The 23,680-nt window shown below is 39.2% G+C and overlaps 1 protein-coding gene and 1 pseudogene across 1 annotated transcript in view; both read right to left on the reverse strand.

Moving 5' to 3' along the window:
* The window catches only part of LOC142075017 (importin-11-like), a 70,780-nt gene that overhangs the window by 21,551 nt on the left and 25,549 nt on the right, over nucleotides 1-23,680 (reverse strand). The window contains 4 exon segments of the mRNA XM_075136008.1: nucleotides 17,950-18,071; nucleotides 18,958-19,005; nucleotides 19,007-19,072; nucleotides 22,325-22,420. Of these exon segments, the coding sequence (XP_074992109.1) occupies nucleotides 17,950-18,071; nucleotides 18,958-19,005; nucleotides 19,007-19,072; nucleotides 22,325-22,420 (332 nt within the window).
* Nucleotides 3,466-5,376, reverse strand: LOC142075095 (leucine-rich repeat-containing protein 70-like; annotated as a pseudogene).

Here is a 23,680-nt window from a genome sequence, read left to right on the forward strand (position 1 = left end):
ACCACCCGCGATGACCGATAACCAAGTAGCGATCGGTACTTCCTGGATCACGCCTACCCTTCATATACTGAGCATGACGTCCCATGGTATGGAATACCCCATTAGCCAGCTGGGCTGGCTGTCCTGATTATGTTCCCTCCCATCTTGTGTACCTAGCTCAGTCAGTAGGCATGGGAGCTGTCCTTGGACTAGGAGGGCACTTAGCAACAACTGAAAACATCAGTGTGTTATCAACATTCTCCTCATACTAAATCCAAAACACAGCACTAGGAAGAAATTTAACCCTATCCCAGCCGAAACCAGGACAAGGGGTACTTAAATAAAATGGTCCCCGTGTCTGCCATGCATCTTCCTCAGCCTATCAGAAAGGGAGGAAAAATTCTGAATGGGAAAACATACTTTTTTGGACGTTAAAAGGAAGAGGAGAAAATCTTTTCTGCTTTTCTATATTCGCCAGGATGAAGCAGTAAACACCAAAAAAGGGAAAAACTTCATTTCATATCTTTACTAGTGTACAGTAGATTTAAGAAAGATTAATTAATTATTTATTCTTATTTCATTAGCCAGGAGAATAGGTGGAATGGGACAAATGGAGATTAATTTACACATACTATGAGCAATGTAAATGAATTCCACCCCCCTTAGGAGCTGCACAGTGCTAAGGAGCTCCTAAAAACAGTAATGAAGCAGCTAAGACATTTCCAGGGGAATCCTATGGCTGATCATAAACCTGATAAATATTATGAATGGGAATCTAGTAAGGGACTGGTGACTAAATGAAAGCTTACACGCCATTTTGCTTCACGAGGGCAGACTCAGTTGAGTCTTCTAATGTATTCTCTAATGATTTTAATAGTTGGACATATGAACCACACATGTACATGAAAGGATCTGTTTCCTAGTGCGAACCTTTAAATATAAAAGCTACTAACTGCAAAAGAAAGGCATTTCCCCACAACTGCATAATGAATCTCTCAATTCCTTATTACAGTCTAATCCAAATTGTTGGCAAGCTGGATATTAGAGGATGACTCCTCTCCAAAAGATGGCTTCTAACTGCCCCAACTCTTTGCTTGCACAGACAGCTCTGACAGCACCAATTTCCTTTCATGCTCCACCACTATAGATATTGAGACTCATGCCTGGCAAACAACTCCTACAGCAGCTTGTCAGTGGAAGGGACGCACCTTCAGAGGGAACCACCGTGCTCTTCTGTAGAGAGCAGCTGTGGAAATCAGAGCCTAAAACAACAGACCTGTCCCCTGTCAGATTTCTTTGAGAATTGGGCTTGTTCAGTCTCAACCTTTGCCCACTCCCAAAAATCCTCTCTTACATGGGCACAGCAGCATATCTACTAACGAAAACTTAGTTAACTAGCTTCCACTGAAATTTAAGTCCATTATTTCTGAAGAAATCAATATAAAATTGAAAATTTAGAAATATAGAACTTAAAACTGTAGAACCTACTACCGTGCAATCACAGCTGTTACGTGAAAAAACAAATTTAACACTTATCACAAGGAATTATGTAGGAGAGGCAGAAAGTAACAAAAAGGGGTTAAAGAGGAAAAGACCATAATGGATTAGCTACCTAAAAAAAATTAAGCAAGAATTAAAGAGTCAACGTTTTCCCTCCTTAAAAATATCTGCACATTACATTTAACATCTGATCTATGAGTAGAAAATTATAAAAAATAATTTCTACTCATGCAATCCAAAATAGTTTAAGCTTTTGCCCAAGTAGATGAAGTGTTCCATAAACTAAAAGTATTTGATCTATTATACAGTAAATTACAGTAAAATATAGTATTATGATATAATAAATAGAGATTTCATTATATTCAGTAGACACACATAACAAGCAACAGAGGCACACAGTGTAGACTTCCACATTCACACCCACACAGTGCAATCAAGGTCTGTATTTGTACTGGTAGCAGAAAAATCTCTCATTCCTGGAAATGGATTGGAGATGGCCAAACAGGATGATAGGGAGCAGCACAGTTTGGCAGTTCTGTTTGATAGAGAATGCCCCGGTCTCCAGGCTGGATCCTGGAACAGCAAGATACTTCTATGCAACTTAGACTCCATGAAGGACAATCAAAACATTGTTCTCCATTTTTCCTTGAGCAAAACTATCTGTTAATTGTGTTGCTTATAAACCAAGTGGTTGAAGTCTCTAGGGCACATACCTGTAGAAGAAAAGCAGTATCTACAAAAGTAAGTTGCATTCAGCTAGCTAAGAATTTTACAAGATCGGACTATTTGGCACATATTTTTAGGACTTTTTCCTGAATAAAGTTTAAATTACTGGAGTAAAAATAACAACAACAAAAAAAATCACAGAAATTCAGGTTGAAAATAAAGCTACAACACACTAGACATAATCTAACAATAACATAAACAGAACATCGATATTCTAAATAGAAATAAAAGTTAAAACAAATGCAAAGTACATAGTAAAATAATATCCATCATTTGAAGAGGAATCCTAAAGTTAGGTCTTCACTAAGAAAATGTACTTTGACCTGACACTTCCAAATATACACCACAAATATGTAAAGATCTTCAGCAATTAATCTAGAATTATATATTTAAAGAACAGTATATTTCTTCAGTTTATACCCCTTATCTAGCCAAAATCTCCCTCAAACTATTACTATACAGATGACAAAATATCTTTTATAGACAATAATTAACCAGCTCTATTATCTTAGACATTATAGATTTGGTCAATTTTTCAATCCAATAGAAATTTAGTTTCCCTATTAATTTCAGTTATTATAATAAAATGATACAGATACACACTAACAAATAATTCATTGTAATATAGTCATTATACAGAATGAATACACAAATTTGTATATTAAAATGTCATAGGCATGAAAAAAATTTGTATCATTTTAAATTTTTCTTTTCCTCAAGAGTTTGAACATACTAGCTGTAAATATGCTCACTTTTTTCACTGTGATGATTAATGGAGGCAGAGCAGAAACTGCATTACAATAAATACATGAAACATTGTTTTTTTCTCATTCCCTCAGATTTCTTGGCTTCATGATCCTGCTAAAAACTGATGTTTTGCTTGCTCATCCTTCAAGTTAGCTATGGAATTTCTATAGAATTTTAATACCAATAAGTACTGCATAGTAAAAATAAATATATAAGCATACTTTTTACTGCATATCTTACCACGCAGATACTTGTGTTATAGGTGAAAGATTCCTACAACAGGGGCAGAGGACAATATACCAATCTATGTCAGATTTAAATGACATCTAATAAAACCAATAAACTTAAAAACATTCAGGAAGCAAATGATAACGCAGAACCCAAATTATACCATTTTCCACAATTCTATCAACCAGTTGATTTTAATCAGTGAAGGAATTTTAGAAAATTGAGTCCTTGATTTCTTGACATTTCAGTTCTCAATTAAGTTAACATCAAATCAAATGAGATAAATTACAATGATGAATGTTCAAACAATATGACCTGTACCTGACTTTCAAATGCTGTTTGATTGAGAAGCCTAATTTGGTCCAGTTCTGAATGTCCCATTGAATTCTGAGTTAGAGACTGCACTGGGTCAGTTTTGTTTTATCTGCCAGGCTGATAAAACCCATAATATTCTATTCTCTTTTCCCCATAGTTTTCCAGCACCTTTAGTTTCTGCCTAAACCGAATAATTTTACAGGTTTAAGAACAGGATCACAGCACAAGCCAGAATGAAAAAGGCTAGTAAAATGTCAAAAGCCTGATTCAGCTTTCCAACCTGTTGTGTACAAAGTAGGGATGTTTTTAATGATACAGGAGTAGCATCTGTTGGAAATAAACCTTTTTTTTCTACGGTTCTGTTAACAGGTATAATCTGTGCTGGTATTTGCACCAGTAATGCTGATAATACTGCAGTTGCCTGTGATGAAATTTCAGCAGCATTTTCTTCATAAGGCAACAGGTTAGCAGATGTAGCTGTAGTTCCTTCCCAGAAAGTAATATATTTAGTTTCCACATTGATAAACTGCTCAAACGAGTTGTTCCTGTTTACCTTATGCCATGCCACCAGCAAAGTGGTAGTGCTGTGATGGATACCTACGGATCCTAGATTCCAGGTTGCCTCTGGGCTGGCAGTAGGGCTACTGCAGTTTGCAAAATGAGTCCGCTTAATGTAATGCAACGGTCTACCATGCATACTGAGGGGATTTTGCCAATGAATTTTTACAGAAATAAGAGACAATGCTAGCCAATTAAGTAATCCAAGTATTTTGCAGCTGCGGTGCCAAGGATTATATTTTACCTGTAGATGAGTTAAAGACGCTAAGGGCTTGAGCACTTCAGGTTGCAACTCTGTAATATTATTAAACACTAAACTGAGTATTTTAAGTGACTGTCCCATTTTGTCAAAGGTACCATCACCAATACTGGTTATTTTATTTATAAATTAAAGTGTTTAATAAAGTAAAAGCGCTGGAATTTATATTTTCTAAATCATTATAATTTAAGATTAACTGGCTAAGATTGTTTAATAAAAAAAAACCATTTACAGCAATATGTTTTAGCTTTACTTTTTAAAGACACGTATCTAAGCTTGTTAAGTCCTTTAAATGCAAAAGGATGTATTGATCCAATGGGATTGTGAGACAAAGAAAGTCTTTCAAGATTTTTGAGCCTTCTAATAGCATTTGATGGCACAAGTATTAAACTGTTACCTTCAAGGAACAAATATGCAAGGTTTTCAAGACAACGAAATGTTGAATCTGATAGCTGTGAAATCTTATAATTGGCTAGGTTAAGTGTTTGGAGACTTATTATTCCCAAGAAAGTCCCACTCCCAAGGACACTGAGATGATTTCTTTGAAGTGTTAAATATCTAACAGAAAGGAGATCACTAAATAATCCTCTGGGAACAAAAGCTATTTAATTATTCTGAAGGTATAAACAATGAAGATTGGAAAGACCTTCAAAGATTCCTGGATCCAGGCATTTAATATTACTGTTATTTAGATGCAATTAGCACAGTTTGGGGAGTTCCACAAAAGCTTTTGGGTGTACATACAAAATACTGGAATTATCCATGTACAGTGCAGCAAGCTTCTGAAGGCCTCTTAATTCATTTGGAAAGCCATGCAATATATTATTCCCACTGAGGTATACAAGAATTGTAGTTTTTGGAAAGTTCCATGGGATGCTCAAAAGCCCTAAGTTACAACAGTTAACTTGTCTCCTTGTGCAGAGCTGGCAAACAGCTGGACAGCCAAGAACCTCCATCTGGAGCAGCAACAAAAGAAAAAAATTAAGGATATATAGGAATGCTCCTGGGCAGGGTGGAGAACTTTGCAGACCACACATATCCCTGTCTTTTGCCTTCTCGCTCATCTCTGACTTCGCTAGTAGAGATTAAAAAAAAATTATAAATATTATTCATTCGAAAGTTTAACGAGTCTACTTTTACAGTCTTTAAAAAAATAAGCGTTGCTTTCAAGATTTTAAGGATCATAAGTTTGAACTACACTGAAAAAATTTTCAAAGTAAATGAACAGCGAAACAAACGTACTGCCAACCTAGCCAGAAAATATTGAATTGGTTACAACATAAAAGCAACTAAGCTGCCAAAATAACGGTTTCTGGTAAATTCAAAATACTGCTTATTAACTATTTTTTATAGTTAAAAATGACTAGGAAATGTTTCAATAGCATTCAAGTAGAAATGTCAACTGAAAACAAGTTTCCTTTCACTGGTGGCTCATTTATAATTTGAATTTTACTTTTATAAAGCTGAGTTACATTCAAAATAAATAAAAACAATTCCTTACCCCAAATCTGAAGTTCATTATTTCTGTTATTTTCCCATTTTGCAGTTCATTGACTATATAGATCTGCGAAACCTTTGTAAAAGCAGTATTGCCATGTACTAGAGCTCTCACATTTTGCCCCAGGATTTGCAAATGTTTGCTCAAGAAACTAAGAAAGAAGTGGTTAAAGTCAGGTTGCCATGGATACAGGAAGCCATTTTATCTGTGCTTCAGAAGTATTGTTGAAAAGGAAATCTCAATGATTTGTTTCTAGAAAACCAAGAACTTAGTTTGTTGCTGTGTTTTTGGTTTCTGCTGTTGTTTGTTTGGTATTTTTTAAATTACTGTTTTTAACTAAGAAAACTCAAAAGAGTTTTATCTAAGTTAGATATAAATTTTAGAATAAAGCATACCTATTTGTAACAGTACTATTGCTTTATCTGTAAATCCTTTATCTTCCATCCGGAATCCAAAATGCTTTATTAAATCAAAAGCAACATCTATACTGTTCTATCTCTGTCTGCAGAGTGTATTGGGTTTGCGTGGCAAGGTTTTGGTAGCGTGGGGTGGGCTACAGGGGTGGCTTCTGTGGGAAGTTGCTAGAAGCTTCCCCCATATCCGATAGAGCCAATGCCAGCCGGCTCCAAGACGGACCTGCCACTGGCCAAGGCTGAGCCCATCATCGACGGTGGTAGAGCCTCTGTGAAAACATATTTAAGAAGGGGGAAAAAAAAAACAAAACAGCAACAACAGGAACAGTAGCCGGAGAGAGGAGTGAGAATATGTGAGAGAAACAACTCTGCAGACACCAAGGTCAGTGAAGAAGGAGGGGGAGGAGGTGCTCCAGGCGCCGGAGAACAGATTCCCCTGCAGCCTGTGGTGAAGACCATGGTGAAGCAGGCTGTCCCCCTGCAGCCCATGCAGGTCCACGGTGGAGCAGATATCCACCTGCAGCCCGTGGAGGACCCCACGCTGGAGCAGGTGGACGCGCCCGAAAGAGGCTGTGACCCCGTGGGAAGCCTGCGCTGGAGCAGGCTCCTGGCAGGACCTGTGACCCCATGGAGAGAGGAGCCCACGCTGCAGCAGGTTTGCTGGCAGGACTTGTGACCCTGTGGGGGAACCAAGCTGGAGCAGTTCATGAAGAACTGCAGCCCATGGGAAAGACCCATGTTGTAGAAGTTTGTAGAGAACAGTCTCCCATGGGAGTGACCTGTCACGGTTTAACCCCAGCCAGCAAATAAACCCCACGCAGCCACTCGCTCACCCCTGCCACTCTGGTGGGATGGGGGAGAGAATCGGGAGGGCACAAGTAGGAAAACTCCCAAGTTGAGATAAAAACAGTTTAATAATTGAAATAAAATAAAGTAGAACAGTAATAACAACAATGAGAATAACAACAATAACAGAATACACAAAGCAGGCGATGCACAATGCAACTGCTCACTGACCGCCAACTGACGGGGCGAGCCCCCCCCACACCCCTGGTTTTTATACTGAGCATGATGTCACATGGTATAGAATACCCCATTGGCCAGCTGGGTCCACCACCCCGGCTGTGCTCCCCCACCCCGTGCAAGCACCACCCAGCAACAACCAAAGCATCAATGGGCCATCAACGCTCCTCTCATACCAAACCCAAAACACAGCACACCCCCCAAGCTACTGGGAAGAAAGTTAACTCTGTCCCAGCCGGAACCAGGACAGTATCCACCCCTTATTCTATACCATCTACATCATGCCCAGGTCTCACATTTTCCAATACATTCCAATTAGTCATCACCACTATCCCCGCCTTTTGATATATACACACACAGAGATATCATTCCCTAAGTCCATTGGCCATCCCTCTAAAATGTCCATTGAGTTCATTTAGTCCATGACTTTGGGCTCCATCTGTCATAACAGTCCTTCAGGGCAGGAGAGATGGTGTGTGGTGTTGGACTGTTGCATGCTGAGGCCAGTTCTGGGCGCTCGTCCGGTTCTATCATCGTTGCACTTTGCTCAGTTCCATCGGAGTTCATCCTACATTAATCTGGGTGATTCTTACTGTAATACTGTTAATATGGCATATGGTAACCACAGAAGTGATGACATACAGTATTATATAGCAATTAACATCATACAATCCAGTTCATTGCCTATTTTCACCCAAAATCAAATCCCCCTGAGGTACACACCGGACTTACCCACCCTTTCGCATCACCCACCAAGTGCACCCAGGTCCTTGAGTAAAAGCAATCCCACGGATGTGTTTTCCCTTGCCAGAGGCAGGAGTAACCCAGACTGTCTTCCCCAGCATATTTCTTATGTGCACGACAGGGACTTTATCTCCATCTACAGTACGTAAGAGTCTTGATTGGGCAGGGCCAGCTCGATTAACAGATCCCCTAGTGTTGACTAACCAGGTGGCCTTTGCTAAATGTGTGTCCCAATGCTTGAATGTCCCACCACCCATTGCCCTCAGTGTAGTCTTTAGCAGTCCATTGTATCGTTCGATTTCCCAGAGGCTGGTACATGATAGGGGATGTGATATACCCACTCAATGCCATGCTCCTTGGCCCAGGTGTCTATGAGGGTGTTTCGGAAATGAGTCCCGTTGTCTGACTCAATTCTTTCTGGGGTGCCATGTCGCCATAGGACTTGCTTTTCAAGGCCCAGGATGGTGTTCTGGGCAGTGGCATGGGCCTCGGATCCTCTGTATCCCCGACTCCAGAACCCTAAGGGTCGACCTCGAGTCTCCCCTGGTGCTTTCTGCCAGAGGCTCCAGATAGGGCCATTCTCCCCGGCTGCGGTGTAGAGCACATTCTTCACACCTTGCCCTGCCCGGACTGGCCCAGGGGCTACTGCCTGAACTATCTCCCGTTTAATTTGTTCAAAGGCTTGTTGTTGCTCAGGGCCCCATTTGAAGTTGTTCTTCTTCCTGGTCACGTGATAGAGAGGGCTTACGATTTGACTGTAGTTTGGAATATGCATTCTCCAAAAACCCACAAAGCCTAAGAAAGCTTGTGTTTCCTTTTTGCTAGTTGGTGGGGATATGGCTGTTATTTTGTTGATCACATCCGTTGGGATCTGACAACGTTCATCTTGCCATTTTATTCCTAAGAACTGGATCTCCTGTGCAGGTCCCTTGGCCTTACTTTGTTTTATGGCAAAACCAGCCTTCAGAAGGATTTGGACTATTCTCTCCCCTTTCTCAAAAAATTCTTCTGCTGTGTTGCCCCATACGATGATGTCATCAATGTATTGCAGGTGTTCTGGAGCCTCACCCTGTTCCAGTGCGGTGTGGATCAGTCCATGGGAAATGGTAGGGCTGTGTTTCCACCCCTGGGGCAGTCGGTTCCAGGTGTACTGGACGCCCCTCCAAGTGAAAGCAAACTGTGGCCTGCACTCTGCTGCCAAAGGGACTGAGAAGAACGCATTAGCAATATCCATTGTGGCGTACCACTTGGCTGCCTTTGACTCCAGTTCGTATTGAAGTTCTAGCATGTCCGGCACGGCAGCACTCAGTGGCGGCGTGACTACGTTCAGGCCACGGTAGTCTACTGTTAGTCTCCACTCTCCATTAGACTTTCGCACTGGCGATATGGGACTGTTGAAGGGTGAGTGAGTCTTGCATTGGAGGTGCCCACTGTCCTAGGCACTTGCCCATACTATCCCACACACCCTGCCACTCATAACTATCCTGCCTCGGGGCAGATCTCTGGGTGGTATTCTTAAATAGTTGTTTAACCTTAAACAAGGCCTGAACCACATTCAGGAGACATAGCAATATGATCATGCTTGTTTGAACATCCCAAGGATATTTAAAATTCTCAGGGAATATTGTGGACGTCTTCATGAAGAGGTTAGAAGAAAAAGGAGTTTCTGAAGATATGGAGGGGAAGGTGAACAAGTGGGAGAAAGTGTCCCATCCTGTCTCCCCACTAAATTCATCCTCTGAGGTGAAGACGTAAGAAGTGTAATTATTAATAGTTTCCAAAAGATAGCTCCCAAAGAACAGGAATGATGGCAGTGCTGAGTACAGGCTCGTGACCAATAATTTTATCATAACATAAAGCCAGGTCACACAGTATAGCAAAGCAATGACCTTAATCCATTTCCCAGAGATGACCAACCCCACATACAAACTGATGATCAGCAGTATAGACAGCCAGTAAGGTGCTACATACCAAAACTGCAAGAACAGATAGAACAGATCCAAAAACTCTGAGAGCAAATAAATCAACATTGTGAACATCGAGTACTAAACTGATATAATGAATGCTTATAACAAATTTGTTTTAACCCGTTCGGGTCAGATGTGTCGTTATCTCAACCCTTCGTGCCCCACGTTGGGCGCCAAAAAGGACTGTCGTGGTTTAACCTGGCAGGCAGCCAAATACCACGCAGCCGCTCACTCACTCCCCCCACCCCCAGTGGGACGGGGAGAGAATCGGAAGGGTAAGAGTGAGAAAAACTCATGGGTTGAGATAAAGACAGTTTAATAGAACAGGAAAAAAAAAGGGAAAATAATAATGATAATGATAAAATATACAAAATGAGTGATGCACAATGCAATTGCTCACCACCCGCGATGACCGATAACCAAGTAGCGATCGGTACTTCCTGGATCACGCCTACCCTTCATATACTGAGCATGACGTCACATGGTATGGAATACCCCATTAGCCAGCTGGGCTGGCTGTCCTGATTATGTTCCGTCCCATCTTGTGTACCTAGCTCAGTCAGTAGGCATGGGAGCTGTCCTTGGACTAGGAGGGCACTTAGCAACAACTGAAAACATCAGTGTGTTATCAACATTCTCCTCATACTAAATCCAAAACACAGCACTAGGAAGAAATTTAACCCTATCCCAGCCGAAACCAGGACACCCAGGAAGTGGGAGGGGGTGCACCACCACACACAGGCACAGAAATTGTAATACCAAATTAATAACCCAGCAAAAACATTCCTGTTTAATAAACCCACAGTACTAAACATTTATTTATGCAAACATACATCACAAAATCTATTTCAAAATTATGAAGGTTTGTAACTTATTTTCTTTTTTATCCTTGGCATTTATTATTTTTGATTAAATTATCAAGCAGGCTTTGCAACATGCTGATAAACAGGAACAAGTAAAATTATTTTTCCCATTGAGGATAAGAAAATAAATAAGTCTCCCTTTTATAAATCTTATTTGGCTTTAAACTCTAGTAAAATAATATAACAGAAAGCTCATATGAAACTAAGAGCTCACTTTGAGAAATTGTTAAGAGTAAATTTCTCACCTAGTAGTAAATAATTATTGCACCAATGAACTGCATCTGTCATGCAAACTGACAAGAAAAAATAAAGTTTTCTACAGAGTGAGCAGTAAGCCTGTGAACAAAACAATAACATAAAAAAGGTTGGCCATCAATGAAATCCACAGATGTGATATGCTGAGGAAAAACTATATTTATAGCTTTAGCCTCTACTATTCACTGCAATATTTAGTAAACTCTGTTCAAACTAGAAAAGCAATAAGAAATGTACTCAATATGAATGCAATTGAAACCAAAAGCGTTAAAGAACTCAAACCAGAATAGTTTCCCAAATTTCAACCAGAATAACTAATTCACCTCTAGAAATTGATTCAAAACTAAATCCAATAGTACAGCTTTCAGCAGCACACTGCCTACTAGTTTAGGAGAAGCATGGGCACACACTTAGCGTTAGCAACTGAGAGCTTCTAAAAATTTTACAAAAAGAGAAGGCATAAATAATTAGTGCATTTCCTGAAAACTACTATAGAGAATACCATACGCAAATACAAAAGATATTTCTTCTTTAAAAATACAAACATTCTTTATGCTACCTCACTAGACATTTCCTTAATATCAAAACTTGATGTTTTAAACCATCACTTTTTCATTACATTGTTTGAATCTGAAATGTTAATTTTTAAGACAATACTTATTTGCAGGAATTCTTGTAGTGACACACGTTGTGTTGTTAACCACTTGTGGGATCTTATCTCATCATAATAGTCTTGCACTGTTAAGAAAAGTCACAAAAAATCCCAGCTACTCTCAGGCAATCTCCAATTTCACAGAGTATAGGGCAAAAAGATAAGTAGATGTACAAAACCAGCTCAGAAGAAGCTGGAAAACCAGCTACAAATCTGTATTGATTATTTTTAAACATCTGTTACAATCTTGTGATTTTTGACTCATTTTTAATAATATGGTATACTTTAGTCACTGATCATTCAATAACTAATTTGCAAACATGTAAACTGCACATTACAGAGGATAAAGATAAAAAGTTTGAAGAAAGCTATTTAGTCCATTATCATCTTTTGCTGTCTTCTATATAATTAAAAGGTTCAATTTTAGGGTAGATTATATTTAGAAGAGTTTTAGGAAAGACTTCTGAAATTCTTTATATAGGTCACAAACAAAAGCAAGATATTGGCAGTAATCAATCCCTTATGACTGCAGTTTGTTTTCTGCAGTAATTCAATTGCATTTACTGACATAATCCCTTTCCATCAATTGGTACATTTTTCCTTGCAAACAAGCCTTATCGGTCTTATGGGAAATGACAATTTGTTCCTGACCAGTCCATAAGAACAATTAGGTGTAGGGGAAAAATTAATGGAGATTCTGAACAAGGAAAGTTTAAAGAGTGCATCCTCTTGTCAATGCTATGACGTGACATACGATTAAGGAAGTCTTAGTACTATATGTAACACTTGAATGATGCAGACTCTGATACTCAGACTAAGACTGAACTCACATTTTTCACTCATGTCATTAAAACTGCACTGCTACCTGGCAGGCAAACTAAACAAATCCAAGGCCAAACATGGATGACAACTGCAAAAACATAATTTAAAGAGCTCCTTTTAATATTAATAGTCTATTAGATATGTGGGTGAGCACACCTTTGACTAGAAAAATAAAAAAGAGGGTAAGATAGGGAAATGGCTTCAAAGGTACATCCTCCTTTCTTTATAGGGATGATAAAATGAGTTATGTAACAAATTCTGACTTTACATCCCAGACCTAGATTTTATTGCCTTTGAGTAAAAGCGATGTTGGCAACCTCCCATTGAAGAATGAAAGGCATAGCATTAATAACAATTACCAGCAAAAGGGGAGTGCTTAGCTTTCAATGTTGTGTCAAATGCTACCCGTGCTTACAGTTAGGTACCAGACCAAGCTAAGCTGATCACTGACACTATATTTTTCCAAATTCTGTTGTTTACGTTTCCTATTAGAGACCAAAATATTCCTTTCACTCTTAAGCATCTTTCAGTAGTGTTTGCGTTCTACCAAGATACACAGATAATAACTGAATAATAAAAAAAAACCTACTTTGCTAAATAGATCACTAAAAACTCTCAATATCCCAAAATAAGGACTTCCAAAAACAATGTAATGTTGACATTATACAAAGTGACAAAAGCACAGTAAGCAAGTTGATTATGATTATTTCCAGATATATATAGGTATAAGAAGGGGAAGAGGTACAATTTTAGCCACTTTTGTCTCAGAAAATAAAGAATGGTGAAGATGTGTATCTCAAAATGTAGCACCTAAGACAGTGGTGCCCACATCCTTTCCACAATGGCCTAAAGAAAATTTATGCTGCTGCTCCTGACCATGTTCACTAGGCACTATTTTGGGGACCAAATGCACATCTAATAAAACCCAGCTACATCTACTGTACTGTACTAGAAGAGAACTCTTGAAGCTGTAGGATCACAGACAAGCAATTAAGATTGTAGACAAACTGGAATATGACTAAACTAGACCAGGAATTTGTGACATTTGTGAATGCACTCATCCTTAGGACTCCAGGTTGCTGTCACCTCTCATGTCTCACACCCTAGCTCAGACATGATTCTCCTCCACCAAACTTCAAGTCCTTTTGTGTTTTTCAAAAAACTGTCACTGTTCTAGCTATTGTGTGTCTATGCTTACTTCCCTCAGGTGTTGAGCATGGAGACACCATTACTGGATAAGTGTATCCTATTTGCCTAAATCTTGTTGCTGGACCCTACTGTTATTCACATCAGATTAAAGACAAAGGTCCTTTAAAAGAAATGGCCCATATTTAGTAAAAAAAGGTTCGCTTTATTTTATGAAGTGCCAAGAGCTTATAATAAATGAATGAAAATGCACATGGATAGATATGAGTGGCAAGCAGGCAGTAAGAGTACAAAATGTGGAAAATAATACAGAAGCGTATATCAGTCAGACACAAAAAGTGCTAACACTGAGTGGCCAGACTCAGGTAGCAAATGCAGATAATTAGGTAGTATTTAGTTTATGCGATAAACCCAAGTTAAACCAGGAAATTACAGCTAAGTGAAAAGGTGCTGCAACACACTAATCAGGAAAGAAGTAATTGTTCTTTTTAAAAAAAAAATTTTTTTTAATATGAACTTCTAAAGACTAACACAATGTGCAGCTGGATTGAAAGACTATATGCATACACGATTGTGCTGGTTTTGGCTGGGATAGAGTTAATTTTCTTCATAGTAGCTAGTATGGGGCTACGTTTTGGATTTGTGCTGAAAACAGTGTTGATAACACAGGGATGTTTTAGCTATTGCTGAGCAGTGCTTACACAGAGTCAAGGCCTTTTCTGCTTCTCACACTGCCCCGCCAGCGAGCGCACAAGAAGTTGGGAGGGGACACAGCTGGGACAGCTGACCCCAACTGACTAAAGGCATATTCCACACCATATGATGTCATGCTCAGCAATAAAACTAGGGGGGAGGTTGGCGGAGGGGCCGCTGCTCAAGGACTGGCTGGGCATCGGTCAGTTGGTGGTGAGCAATTGTTTTCATTTGCATCACTTGTCTTTCTTGGGTTTAATTTTTCTCTCTTTGCTTTTTTTTTTTCTTTCCCCTCTTTTCCTTACATTATTATTATTTCTTTTCTGTTTGTTTGGTTTTTTAAATTATTAAACTGTTTTTATCTCAACCTGTGAGTTTTCTCACTTTTACCCTTCCGATTCTCTCCCCCATCCCACTGCGGGGGGAGTGAACGAGTGGCTGTGTGGTGCTTAGTTGCCGGCAGGGGTTAAACCACGACAATGATAAAATGCAAAGGTACTGTTGGTACTGAAGACATGTTGTCCTGGTTTCGGCTGGGATAGGGTTAAATTTCTTCCTAGTACTGTGTTTTGGATTTAGTATGAGGAGAATGTTGATAACACACTGATGTTTTCAGTTGTTGCTAAGTACCCTCCTAGTCCAAGGACAGCTCCCATGCTTACTGACTGAGCTAGGTACACAAGATGGGAGGGAACATAATCAGGACAGCCAGCCCAGCTGGCCAATGGGGTATTCCATACCATGTGACATCATGCTCAGTATATGAACCGTAGGCGTGATCCAGGAAGTAGCGATCGCTACTTGGTTATCGGTCAGCGCGGGTGGTGAGCAATTTCATTTTGTATATTCTATCATTATTATTATTTTCCCTTTTCTGTTCTATTAAACTGTCTTTATCTCAACCCATGAGTTTTTCTCACTCTTACCCTTCCGATTCTCTCCCTGTCCCACTGGGGGTGCGGGGGGAGTGAGTGAGCGGCTGTGTGGTATTTGGCTGCCTGCCAGATTAAACCACGACACATGTCATTGCATATAACTCTGGATGATATTGCCTACACAAGAAAGCTATAGTTTGGCTAATAAACTGTCACTTTTTAACCTGCTAGTCCAACTAATTAGCCTGAGAACCACTGTGAACTACAACTGCACTGCAGTGATTCCCATCTTATCTGCTCTAAAATCCTTCACTCGTGATGCTGTCAAAGGAGCTATAATTGAAATAGGATTTTTTTTTTTTGCCATACTGGTTTTAACTGAATAATGATGGAAGCTTTAGCTTCACCTAAAAAGCCAAAAGTCACGAGTCCACATATGTACAGTTGTAAACACGACCACTAACTAGAAACATATCTAAAAACAATGAAATAATACTATACAGTTTAGAGGGAGAATAAAAAAGGTCACCCCTTAATATTTTCCCCAACATTTTATCCATAAAGCAACTCTGAGGGAAGAATGAGAATACACATTATCTTCATTTTTCCCCCAATACTTTTGTCTATTCCCTTCCTTTCCTCTCTAAAATAACTTGATGCTCTCTGGGACAGCTCTAGCTATAGGCTAGAGGAAGCAACTGACAAAAAGAGCAAAATCTTCAGGAAGTGCTATATGCAGTGCAGATGCCTGTTTTCCCTATAGCAGAATCCTGAAAACCTGAGCTTGCTACTGGTACCACCCTTGACCATCATACAGGAGCAAGCTGAGGGTGGAACCCCACTTTGCAGTAGGAAGAGCCACACGCTTGGCCTTTCCGAGTGAGCCCGTCTCACTGCCATCCTCGGAAGACAAAATTCTGTTCTGTCCCTGCAGCTGAGAAATCTTGAACTGGCATTGGATATCCAAAGGAATATCTAATCAGGAATCTGGTTAGAGAGGTACTCCAACAGGAAAAATTACTTAGCTTTTCTTGAGAAAGTTGTTTATATGAATCAAAATATTTTGTTTAAATACTGTATTGTTTAAAACATTTTTGCTTAAACTCTGCAAATTGACTTGCACAAGAAGCCTACTTTTGAAAAATTTTATTTTTAACAGAAGTTTCAGATATGAGATGCAGCAAGCACATGTAATATTATCTCTATGAAATGGCAAAACCAGAATGACTCACATTATTCACTAGTAGAAGGAACAATCACTTGACAGAATCAATTTCACATATTCTGTCAGAAGGTATGTTTGGCCCTGGCAGCCTATCAGTTGTATAGTAAAATTTTTGTAGCTTTTACATAAATATGCCCACTAAAGAGAGGCTTTTTTTATTTGAGAAGAAGTTTTCTTAAACGATTTGAGTATCTGAAAGATAAAACTATCATTTGCAGAAGGTTTTATTGTGTTAAGGTCTGCCAGAAATAATTGGTTCTTGCAGCAGGAAATTTGGAGCAGCTGAAGGTAGTTCAACATAACACAATGATTTAAAGCAAGTTCTTTTTTCCTTCCTCTCTTTAAAAGAAACTTCACAGGAAGACAGACATGTAGTTCTGCACTTTAAATTTTAGATAACACCTCTTTAAGAACCTTTTGAATATACTCATAAGTAATATAACATTGTTACATTTACTGAAAAAAATAAAAGCTTTCTCATAAAGCAGCTGCTTGGTTCACCTTTGGCTAGATATTTGTCCTGATGATCTGGGACAAAAAAAGGAAAGCTTCTGTGCACATTAAAAGCAATGAAACATCTTTAAGTTATACATGTAAGAGTTCCCTGATTTTTTTGGTAGTGAGTACATATTCTACAGCTTTACGAATACTAAAATAGCTTTAGGATTTGTAAGCAACATCTAAATTACCATTAGAAAATACTTATGACTTTTCAGGAAATACAGCAGACTAAATGTAAACTCATGCAATATTGTCTTCCTGACTTTCAAAGCAGACAAGAGTAATCTGAAGGTAAGTATGGACTGAACTCTGACCTAAACATGTGTTATACATGAATTCGAGTAGTGACAATTTAAAAGTCAGTGTAACACTATTCAGCATTTTCATTAAAAACTTTCCTTTTGTGTTTTTATCCACCAATAACAATGACTAGAGAAAGGACAATAGTATAAACTGCTTGCTACAAGAACTCTACAGTGCAAAAACTGTTTTCACAGCCTTTCACAAGTCTTCCACTTAATGTCATAAAGGGAAAAAAAACAGGATGAAAGTTCAAGATCTACCCTCAACATGAAAGAAGACTGAAGAAACATTGTCCCCTGGAAGGGACACCAAAATACTAACAAGTCAACTAAAGCAACTACTTAATCACAGATGAAAGAAGCAGCTAGTTCAATATGAACATGAGAACAGGCAATAAAGTACACAGGGCTGTTTCCTCACTTTTACTAAATGACATTTTCCATGAAATAGAAGAAAGTTTACTGTATTGCCTATGAAGCCAAATGAAAAGTTAATATATTGTAGCATGAAAATTCTACCTTTTTAAGTTTCTTTTGGTGAAAAAAGAGGCAAAACTACTTATATTTGAATATTTATCTGTAGAATTGTGAAAGACCTTAAAAAACATCTTAAGGGCCTTTGCAACATTCTTATTTAAGGCATTTTAAATTTGCTCACCTATTCAATGATGGCAGAAGTGAAAGCAATGCCAAAGCAGAAAGTTTTCTTCTTTCTGGCTGAGTGATGTTATCCATCCGATCAACCCACATTTCAATCATGTCACCAAAAATTTGATCCAACTGCAATGGAAAACAAAACGTTCCTCTTCATTTACGAGTACTTCAGCATATTTAGAAAATCACTTATTTTAATTTTTCTACCAATTCAATACATTATTCAATTTGGGAAAGACACCATACAGTTACGTATACCTGACAGAAGTAGCAGCAACACATTTTTTTTTTTAAATTTTCTATGACAGTGCTTCCAGGCCCTGAAGCCCGCTCACCATTAATTGTAACCTAGAAGTTAGAAATTCATTTAATTCATGGACAAAGCACAGATTCAGAACACTGAATTACTCAGTCTTCACATAACAATCTAACATATATAAAGTATGTGAATTTACTCTGTTTTACCTTCATTGGTGGCAACAACAACAACAACAAAAAAAGACTTGTTTGAAAACTGTATTATACCTGAGGATAAGAAACGTACTAAATTTCACTTAAAGACATAGTAAAACACTTGTAGTAAAAGAACCTCAGTAACCTCATCAGTGAAAACAGAGTACGCTGAACCCACTACTCTAGAAACTATGAGGGAGTTCTCACAGGAGAATTATTAGACCATTATCCCTGGTATAAGACCCATCAAGATGGGACAAGGAAATAAAATTTCACCCTTCAATACCATGCAAACTAAAGGGGTTTATACAGCTTATTGTGGGATGCAGCAGGAAGAGAATTTAGACATTGTATAAAACTTCTTATGAGATGTTTTAAGTGAATTGTAAAACTTGTTACGGGATGTTCAGGGGAAGAACCAAAGGAGGGGGAAGGGCCCCTTTCAAGTTGGACTGGGGAGGAAGAAGCATGGAAAACAGAGGGAAAAGTTCTTTCAGGTCAAAAGAATGCAACACTTCCACATACAATCCAGTTGAAATATCAAGACAAAAATTCTTACCTCCTGACCCAATTCACATGCCATCTGGCTCAAAAATAATGAAAAAAAACCTTGCATTTTGTAGTAGAACTCTACCCATGACCCCCAGATAAGTAGACATCACCACTGGGTATCTCTGAAACAAAAGTAAACCAAAACAAAGGGGTTTTAGGTTAATTAAGAAAAAGATATTTAACATATTGTGGTGGATTAACCTTGGCTGGACACCAGGTGCCCACCAAGCCACTCTATCACTCCCCATCCTCAGCTGGACAGAGGGAGAAAAATACGACGAAAGGCTCATGGGTCGAGATAAGGACAGGGAGATCACTCACCAATTACCGTCATGGGCAAAACAGACTCAACTCGGGGAAATTAATTTAATTTATTGCCAATTAAATCAGAGTAGGGTAATGAGAAATAAGAACAAATCTTAAAAACACTTTCCCCCCACCCCTCCCTTCTTCCCGGGCTCAACTTCACTCCCAATTTCTCTACCTCCCCCCAAGCAGTGCAGGGGGATGGGGAATGGGGGTTGCAGTCAGTTCATCACACGTTGTCTCTGCTGCTCCTTCCTCCTCAAGGGGAGGACTCCTCAAACTCTTCCCCTGCTCCAACGTGGGGTCCCACCAACAGGAGACAGTCCTCCATGAACTTCTCCAACGTGAGACCTTCCCACGGGCTGCAGTTCTTCACAAACTGCTCCAGCGTGGGTCCTTTCCATGGGGTGCAGTCCTTCAGGAACAGACTGCTCCAGCATGGGTCCCCTGTGGGGTCACAAGTCCTGCCAGCAAACCTGCTCCAGCGCAGGCTCTCCACAGGGTCACAGCCTCCTTTGGGCGCATCTACCTGCTCCGGCATGGGGTCCTCCATGGGCTGCAGGTGGATATCTGCTCCACTGTGGACCTCCATGGGCTGCAGGTGGATATCTGCTCCACTGTGGACCTCCATGGGCTGCAGGGGGACAGCCTGCCTCACCATGGTCTTCACCACAGGCTGCAGGGGAATCTCTGCTCCGGCGCCTGGAGCACCTCCTTCCCCTCCTTCTTCTCTGACCTTGATGTCTGCAGAGTTGTTTCTCTCATATATTCTCACTCCTCTCTTCCGGCTGCTGTTGCACAGCAGGTTTTTTCCCCCTTCTTAAATATGTTATCACAGAGGTGCTACCACCGTCACTGATTGGCTCAGCCTTGGCCAGCGGCAGGTCCGTCTTGGAGCCGGCTGGCATTGGCTCTATCAGACATGGGGGAAGCTTCTGGCATCTTCTCACAGAAGCCACTCCTGTAGCCCCCCTGCTACCAAAACCTTGCCATGCAAACCCAATACACATATAGAGCACAAATACATGGAAAATACTTGCATGCATCCTTTATTTATTTTACTAAATTAGAAATTATAAATTGTAATTTAAAAGCCTCTAAGAACACAAAACTGAGTGAACAGTCATTACCAGTGTTTCTCAATTCTTACAATAGGAAAACTATGGCAATCTCAAAGTCAGTTTCCCCCCCAAATAGCCAAGACAGCTTGCAAAGTGATTTTACTTTACATTTAAAAACCTGCATCTTAAGGAATAAACAATATATTGTACTGTTAAAAAATTACTTTCAAAGTTGATTATGGTTCAAAATTACTGTTCACAATTTTAGTAACATTAAAAAGTGCTTAGTATTTCTGAAGTTGTTGTTACTTATTTCTCTGAGAGAAGCTATTATACGTTTGCCAAAAACTAATTTGCAAGTGTCTCAAAATTAACTGGATACAGTAATAAGCTCATTAGTTTATTATCTTTTGTTATTATTTTTAATTTTAAAAGAAGCTACAGTTTTCTTTTATTAAACCCAGCATCTACCAATATAACAGTAAGTATTTTGTAGCATTGCCTATTTGAAAAACAAAATGCCAACATTTACCTGAAAATGTTAACCCAGAGTAATACCTTTACAGGTACAGTACAGCAAAAAGTACATTGCTAAGTAATATTACTTGGTTTAATCTTGGAAATATCTTAGTTAACTCAATAATAATGGGAGCCAAATATTGATATCTGAAAGTCTTCAACTCTGAAAAAAGCAAAGGTTTTGATCAAAAAAGTCAAGAGCATAGAGAATTCCACCCACTGATTCTGCTGATAAAAGTATTTTTTTCTCCTGCTAGTACTGCAAGGTTCAACACAGTTAAAGCATATTGGATTTTACTCCTTTTTATCCAACATGGAAATTTGTTGAAGGCAAAGAGAGAAAAGGGAGAACTTAAGACATCTAAGCAAGGAAAAACTTAAAGCCTCTCCTATCTCACATAAAGCATTCTCACATCCTTCAGCTCTTCATATTAGTTATGTCAATTACAAAAAGAAGAAAAAGAAGGTCAAGTCAATCTTCTCCTTTGTGCTAGTTTTGGCTGGGATAGAGTTAATGTTCTTCATAGTAGCTAGTATGGGACTATGTTTTGGATTTGTGCTGAAAACAGTGTTGATAACACAGGGATGTTTTAGTTATTGCTGAGCAGTGCTTACACAGAGTCAAGGCCTTTTCTGCTTCTCACACCACCCCACCAGCAAGTAGGCTGGGGGTGCACAAGGAGTTGGGAGGGGACACAGCTGGGACAGCTGACCCCAACTGACCAAAGGGATATTCCATACCATATGATATCATGCTCATCAATAAAACTAGGGAGGAGGTTGGCGGGGGGGCCACTGCTTGGGGACTGGCTGAGCATCGGTCGATTGGTAGTGAGCAATTGTTTTCATTTGCATCATTTGTCTTTCTTGGGTTTTATTTCTCTCTCTTTGTTATTCTCCTTTTCATTGCATTATTATAATTATTATTATTATTATTATATTTCATTTATTAAACTGTTTTTATCTCAACCCACGAGTTTCTTTCTCACTTTAGCCTTACAATTCTCTTCCCCCATCCTGCTGGGGGGGAGTGAGTGAGCAGTTGTGTGGTGCTTAGTTGTCGGCTGGGGTTAAACCACAACATCCTTCCCTTTCAGTTTGTTTTTCTCTGGTGCAGGTACACTTAAAAAGAAGTAGTATAAGTATCTTAAAGCACAACAAAAAGCCCCAACACCTACAAAGGATCTAAGTGTATAGTCATAGCAACTTTTCAGTGTTAATAGTGAAGGAATGGCAGAATAAAATTTGTGTTATTTTATTAAAATAAACACTAGATAACAGAATAAGTGATGAATATGTTGCTTTAACTCTTGTGCTACTATGTTACTATGTACAGACTTTTAAAATATCTGCCAAAGACCTATTAGATGCTCTTAAGACTAGAGAATCTGAGAGCAGTGTCAATATGAGAAAACTGGGCCAGATAACAGAAGGTACTTTCCTGTTTAAAAGGAAAAGTAGAGAGTAGTTTAAGAGAGTAACTCTTACCTCCCCATCTATAATCCCCCTGAATACTGATGGCAGAAGGGGTTGAAACATTTGAGGACCCAAAATAGGGTTTACTTTTAGGACATTTTCCACAACCTTAAGAACAAAAGCAAATTAGACAATTAGTAAAGTACATTTAAAAATCTTAACTGTAGCTTTAAAACTACATATACTGGTCTATATATAAAGCCTTGGTAGGATGTTTACCATTAAATACCAGCAAAACCCAGGATTGCTGATAGTATATTCTAGTGAAGTACTCTGCAAACCTGATCTGCATAACGGACCTGATGAAAACTGACATGCCAAGTGAAACACACCTAGCCAAGCACCTCCTCATCAGCCTCCTCCTGGCCCTGGCAAAGCTGGCCAGCCCTGGCTCCAGGAAAAGCAGCTTGATGAGGTGGGTTGACAGGGAGGAGTGCCAGCAGTTTAAGGCTTATTTCCATAGCTTTGTCCTATCACTTTTTTTAAGAACTATTGATTAGGACCTACCATCTCTTTGCAGGTGATCAAATAAGATGTGGTATTCTCAGTACACACACACACACCACCACCCCACCCCCCATTCCCAGTGTTTACATTCTTCTCTGCTCTTTTTTTCTTCCCCCATGAGCTGTTCCCTGAAGTAATTTTTTTTTTTTCTGTATTCTTCAGGCTTTCTTCTCCCCAGCTGTTTGGGCTCTCTCCTTGTACCAAGATGGAGAGGGGAAGAGGCTGTAAGAATAATGGGCTGATACCTATCCACTCTTATGGGGAGTAAGGACAGAGACCACACATCTATGCACAGATGTGTATAAAAAAGAAAGAATGGGGCAAGTATATAAAGGTACCTCCCTTAAATGCTCTTCTCAGTCTCCACCTACTTTAAGCTCAGGGGGACTTCCTCAAGGAACTATTCTTCTGTGCTGTTGTCCAATCTCCCCTGAATCCATGTGTATGTAAAAATCCTGCTGCTTGAAGAAAGAGCTTTTCTTTTTTTTTTTTTTTCTTTTTGAACCTTGTTCCTACTAGCTTCATTTAATGGCCCCTATTTCTTGCCTTGAAAGAGATATTAAGCAGTTGACCCCTTTCACTGCCTCTCAATTTTGTAGACCTTTAACATACTGTTATATGGGGGGGAACCATAACTTTTCCCCCACTCATATCTTCTGGGAACTGAAAGTTTTGGCTAACTCATTTGTTCCTTGTACAGAATCTTTTCAAACCTTTAATGGTCTCTCTCAGATAATTAGAAAATCAAGTCACATCAAGCCTCGACAATCTTGAAATAAATAGTCTTATCAGTCCAAATTAATGTTTTTCAACCTTATCCATTTATTTACTGTTCTAATGTCTATTTTCAATCCAGCCAAA

This window comes from Calonectris borealis, chromosome W (genome assembly GCF_964195595.1).
Source record: "Calonectris borealis chromosome W, bCalBor7.hap1.2, whole genome shotgun sequence".
NCBI classification, from domain to species: Eukaryota; Metazoa; Chordata; class Aves; order Procellariiformes; family Procellariidae; genus Calonectris; species Calonectris borealis.